Source organism: Ranitomeya imitator, chromosome 9, assembly GCF_032444005.1.
Source record: "Ranitomeya imitator isolate aRanImi1 chromosome 9, aRanImi1.pri, whole genome shotgun sequence".
Taxonomy (NCBI): Eukaryota; Metazoa; Chordata; class Amphibia; order Anura; family Dendrobatidae; genus Ranitomeya; species Ranitomeya imitator.
Window position 1 is genome coordinate 118,219,070 of NC_091290.1, and position 6,000 is coordinate 118,225,069.

Below are 6,000 nucleotides of genomic sequence, written 5' to 3' on the forward strand. Positions count from 1 at the left end.
CACAACTAGAAATAGCTGTGGAGCGTTCCTGACTCTCCCTAGACGCCTCTTCACAGCCTAAGAGCTAGCTAGCCCTAGAGATAGAAAATAAAGCCTACCTTGCCTCAGAGAAATTCCCCAAAGGAAAAGGCAGCCCCCCCCACATATATTGACTGTGAGTAAAGATGAAAGTCACAAACGCAGAAATGAAACAGGTTTCAGCAAAGGGAGGCCAGACTTACTAAACAGACAGAGGATAGGAAAGGTATCTTTGCGGTCAGCACAAAAAAACTACAAAAGACCACGCAGAGTGTGCAAAAAGACCTCCGCACCGACTAACGGTGCGGAGATGCCACTCTGCATCCCAGAGCTTCCAGCTAGCAAGGCAAAATCATAATATGCAGCTGGACAAGGAAACAATGAACAAATAATAACAAGCAGGAACTTAGCTTCTGCTGGAGTAGACAGGTCACCAGAAAGATCCAAGAGCGAACTGAACCAATGCAGGAACATTGACAGCTGGCATGGAGTAACGATCTGAGTGGAGTTAAATAGAGCAGCCAACCAAAGGATAAACCACGTCACCTGTGTAAGGAACCTCAGAAGCAGCAGCTCCACTCACAGCCACCAGAGGGAATCCATGGACAGAACTCGCCGAAGTACCATTCACGACCACAGGAGGGAGTTCGACAACAGAATTCACAACAACCTCTCCTGATTCTGCCACTTTTTTCCATTTTGCGCTGCGTCGTTCCATTGCGGAGATATTCACATTTGTTGCTTTTGTAACGTAGCATGAGAAATCTCTGCTTTGCAGTCCAATTTGTCATTTCTTCACAGTCTTCTCTGGGGGCTTGTGCTTTCACCCCGCCCTCTCCAGGAAAGAGGGGCGGAAGCGCAAACCCCCCCAGAGAAGACTGTAAAGAAATGCAAAGTTGCACTGCAAAGTAGAGATCTCACATGCTGCACTCCAGAAGAAACAAATGTGAATATCTCTGCAATGGAACGACACAGCGCAAAACGGAAAAGAGCGGCAGAATCAGTGGAGATGAAGGATTTGTACAATTTATTTGAGCAGATAACAGGTGTTCTTTAAATGTTTCATTGTAATATATGGTTTTGTACACCCCTGGAGCACTGATTCAGGGTGGTTTCTGTATAAATTAGTGCATACCCTATAGTGGTATTATAGACTTTCATACGTATTGGATTTTGCATCTTTGCAATACTGCACTTTATTTATTTTGGCACAAAATTATCGTTGTAGGGATCCCAATGTCACATACAGAGACAGACAGTATACAAGTTCACTGCCGCGGGGAGGAAACAGAGGGAAAGCAATGTATCCTCTGCACAAACTGAGAAAGGAGGGGAGATGATTTATAGTAAGTTGTCAGCTCAAAACGACTGCTCAAACAAAGCACAGGTGCATCCTTGACGTGACCGTGCAGTTCAGTGCACCTTCCCACCTACTTACTGTCCATCGTTCTCTGCCCTCCTTCCCTGAATGACAGTTCTGGTTTTACAGGGGCCAGATATAGATGTCAAACAATTAGTTGGGAGCGTGCGCAGAACTGTTTAGTGGCAACAAGGGTGCAGAGAGTGCCTGTGCTGTGTTTGAACAGTCGTCTTGAGCTCAAAGCCTATATTATTTTGAAGAATCCCTTTAACAGATAGAAATCCCTCGTTTGGCTTTTACACATATTTCTCTTTGCAATATAACTTACGGTGTTAATTTTGGACTGGGTTTCTTCTCCTGGATCGCTTCTCGATGTAGGAATCGCAGGAAAATGCAGCCTAAAGAAACACAAAAAAAAAGTGATTTATTGCATGAATGCGGTTACTATGCTCATCTGTATCGGCTCTCAGATCTGTAGCGAGGCACAAAAGACTTTTTTTTTGCTTACCTGAACATTCATAGTGCTGGAAACCTCTTACAATGGGTCAGCAATTAACCCTGTGGGATAGCAGTAACACAGCCACAAAAACCGTGCCTACAAACTTTGCAGCAATAAATCCAATATTGGCGTTAGTAAGAACATTGATGACCGCAGCATCTTTCCCTCCTGCTGCTCTAAGAAGACATCAATATTTAACACCTGGAAACTAGTGATGCGTGCTCGGATAAGGAGTGCTAATAGTCGCCGCGGCTGCATGTCGAGTGGTTGTTCGACAGCCGCAACACATACAGGTATTGCCTAACAAACGGGCAATCACTGCAGCTGTCGAACAGCCGCAGCGGCGACTCGAGCATATTTTCCCAAGAACGCCGAAAATGCTAGATTAGGACACGAGCGTGCTCAGATAACACCTAAATCCGAGCCTGTTCGCTCATCGTTACTGGAAACCTCTCAAATTGGAAAACTGATAGCAGCAGCTGATGAGGAGCCGCTGACTGGCTGCAACAGTCAGGTGCCCTAATCATGTCACATGACTGACGGGAGGGATCGGAGGAACAGCACCGGTCTGGGTATGTAGTAAAATTTACAATGGACCGTGGAGCTGTTAGAAGGGGTTGGGTTGCCCCCTTTTAATAGATCGACACCAATGCCTACCTACAATACGGGGAGAAAAGTATTGTGACGCCTCCCCACCGACAGGAGATTTCATCACCTCCCATTCTATAGCCTACTTTAACCCTTTATCCCAGCATGTCCGCTCATCACTATCCATAATGTATCATTAGCGGCTCAATGATTAGATCCTTTCTCTCCCTCCGCTCATAGTCACACTTATTGGTCATTTATTCTGCCGCTTTATTCCCCTCCACCGGGAAGGTGAAATGTAGAAATCCGTCCTTCCCCCCCCCCCCCCCCCCCCAATGTCTCCTTTCTACTGACAGATGGATTGTAGGTCACTGACGGATTATTCAAGATTATATCTACAAAGAATAGGTCAGGCTTAAGTACTCCCAGGGCATTACACATTTTTCCCGTGAAGCTAAAAATAATGTTTCATGAAATGTCCTTCGTTATCAATGTCGTTTGTCGATTTTCTTATAAAAAATGGAAATGAGCGTTTTTTGTTTTTTTTTAAATCTGCAGCATGTGAATTCTGCGCAGTTTTTTTTTTCGCCCTAAGGTTTTGTTCACACCTTGTGTTTTTGCAGCAGTTTTTATTTTTATGACAAATTAAAAGCTGATTTTTACAGTACGAGATGTCCGAGATCTCATGCACGCTGAATTTTAGAACCGCGGTGTTTTTTTGTTTTGTTTTTTTTTTAAATCTTTCAGCGTTTTTTTTACCCAACAAGGCAGAGGAGAAAACGCTGCAAAAATGCAAAAATTCGATTTTTCGCTGAATAGCTGCAGTACATGTTTAATAAAGTTAGTTTTATAAAGTATACTTGTAAGCCGCGCCAAAAAACAACGCTGTTTGAATGTAGCGTAAAAAAAAACGCTGAATGTGAACACAGTCATAGAAAACAATGAGGAGGCGCAAAAAACGCTGCAAACTTTTTCAGTGTTTTTTTGGGTCTAAAACTCGCTTTATTAACATGTACTGTAAATAAATCACACATGTCATCAGCCTGAAAAATGCCGCTACTTGCTGTATTTTATACTCAGGATTAATGCTGCCAAGAGTGAAGGTTATGGCTGCAGAAAAGCAAGTAATCCCTATCACTGTGTACTTGGCCGGGTTCTGACCCCTCGGGCACCAGCAAAGCAATGCGGCTCGAGCGCGTGTGAACATATCCTAAGAATAAGGATTCCGCAGCGCTGAATCACCAGCACGGTAGCGCCCTCCCCCCCACCAGGCTGTGCAGGGTACTGCAGCTGGTCCTGTACCAATGAATGGAGCTGTGCGACGACTAGTGGGGGTCCCAAAGGTTACATATCCCACGGCACGCAGTCAGGATCCTAAGCTGCGGGGAGCAGGCGGTCATGTGACGATATGCGTACTGTCGGCCACACTCAGACTAGTCGTGTCCGGCCTCGCTCAATACAAGTCTAGTCGGAATGTGGCCGGAAGTACGGAAATCATATATTGGGGGTCTCGTGACCGCCTGCTTCAGGAGGATCCTGACAGCGTGCGGAGTTTGAGACGTGAGAATAGTCACATAGAGGGGCTGCAGATTTGTAGGTTAAAGCCGGAGAAATCGGTACCGATCTGTGGACCCCATCAGTCTCTGGGTGATGACCGCTGCAGCCAATTGCTGACCCTGGTGGTCTCGTCACATACATGAAGCGCCAGAAAGTCATAGGGTTAAACTGTTTTGCACTTGTTTAAAATTTATAATAAATACATATTTATGAAATAATAAATAAAATAAACAATAAAACACACTCTGGATGTATTTTTCCTCTCTTTTTTAGATCCCAGAGACCCCCACTATATAGCTAAGAAGATGCAACATTTTCGGGGTCTGAGGGGGGAGGCTGGGAACCAGCAGTTTGGACAGAGCAGCCCCGTTCACACTGGTTGCAGGGTCCACACTGCGGATTCCTGACATTGCGGAGATGACAAAACGCACAGAATAATAGCAGGGATCCTATAACACACGGGGCTGCACGTCCTTCCAGCCGCCATTCTATCGGATCTATGTCATGTGGCGCCTCCTGCCCGGGAAGAAGCCGCAGCCCCTGTCCGGTGTTACCTGCCCCCTCCGCTCACACACTGCGGTACCTGGTGCGCGGCAGCATCGGCGGCAGCACAGACACCGCGCCCGGCTCCATGGCGGCCGCAGAGAGTTTACACTGGGTTGCCCTGGTGACCGAGGACGCGGGCAGTGGGCGGGGCTTGTGCTGCAGACTGGAGGGGCAGAGACAGGAGCTGCTGTGCTGCAGACTGTGGAGGGGAAGAGATAGGAGCTGCTGTGCTGCAGACTGTGGAGGGGCAGAGACAGGAGCTGCTGTGCTGCAGACTGTGGATGAGCAGAGACAGGGGCTGCTGTGCTGCAGACTGTGGATGAGCAGAGACAGGAGCTGCTGTGCTGCAGACTGTGGAGGGACAGATAGGAGCTGCTGTGCTGCAGACTGTGGAGGGGCAGAGACAGGAGCTGCTGTGCTGCAGACTGTGGAGGGGCAGAGACAGGAGCTGCTGTGCTGCAGACTGTGGAGGGGCAGAGACAGGAGCTGCTGTGCTGCAGACTGTGGATGAGCAGAGACAGGGGCTGCTGTGCTGCAGACTGTGGATGAGCAGAGACAGGAGCTGCTGTGCTGCAGACTGTGGAGGGACAGATAGGAGCTGCTGTGCTGCAGACTGTGGAGGGGCAGAGACAGGAGCTGCTGTGCTGCAGACTGTGGAGGGGCAGAGACAGAAGCTGCTGTGCTGCAGACTGTGGAGGGGCAGAGACAGGAGCTGCTGTGCTGCAGACTGTGGAGGGGAAGAGATAGGAGCTGCTGTGCTGCAGACTGTGGAGGGGCAGAGACAGGAGCTGCTGTGCTGCAGACTGTGGAGGGGCAGAGACAGGAGCTGCTGTGCTGCAGACTGGAGGGGCAGAGACAGGAGCTGCTGTGCTGCAGACTGTGGAGGGGCAGAGACAGGAGCTGCTGTGCTGCAGACTGTGGATGAGCAGAGACAGGGGCTGCTGTGCTGCAGACTGTGGATGAGCAGAGACAGGAGCTGCTGTGCTGCAGACTGTGGAGGGACAGATAGGAGCTGCTGTGCTGCAGACTGTGGAGGGGCAGAGACAGGAGCTGCTGTGCTGCAGACTGTGGAGGGGCAGAGACAGAAGCTGCTGTGCTGCAGACTGTGGAGGGGCAGAGACAGGAGCTGCTGTGCTGCAGACTGTGGAGGGGAAGAGATAGGAGCTGCTGTGCTGCAGACTGTGGAGGGGCAGAGACAGGAGCTGCTGTGCTGCAGACTGTGGAGGGGCAGAGACAGGAGCTGCTGTGCTGCAGACTGGAGGGGCAGAGACAGGAGCTGCTGTGCTGCAGACTGTGGAGGGGCAGAGACAGGAGCTGCTGTGCTGCAGACTGTGGAGGGGAAGAGACAGGAGCTGCTGTGCTGCAGACTGTGGAGGGGCAGAGACAGGAGCTGCTGTGCTGCAGACTGTGGAGGGGCAGAGACAGGAGCTGC

General features: G+C 49.5%; 1 protein-coding gene across 3 annotated transcripts in view; it reads right to left on the reverse strand.

Moving 5' to 3' along the window:
* TSNAXIP1 (translin associated factor X interacting protein 1) overlaps positions 1-4,682 on the reverse strand; it is a 37,194-nt gene extending 32,512 nt beyond the window's left edge. For 2 of the 3 annotated variants that reach the window (XM_069738605.1, XM_069738604.1), the window contains exons 1-2: positions 4,606-4,682; positions 1,707-1,776 (exon numbers count right to left, since the gene is read on the reverse strand). In XM_069738605.1, coding sequence (XP_069594706.1) covers positions 1,707-1,776; positions 4,606-4,655 — 120 coding nt within the window. In that variant the 5' untranslated portion in view covers positions 4,656-4,682. The remainder of the gene's footprint in view (positions 1-1,706; positions 1,777-4,605) is intronic. The other variant, XM_069738603.1, reaches the window with a different exon arrangement.
* Positions 4,683-6,000: the final 1,318 nt, after the last annotated feature.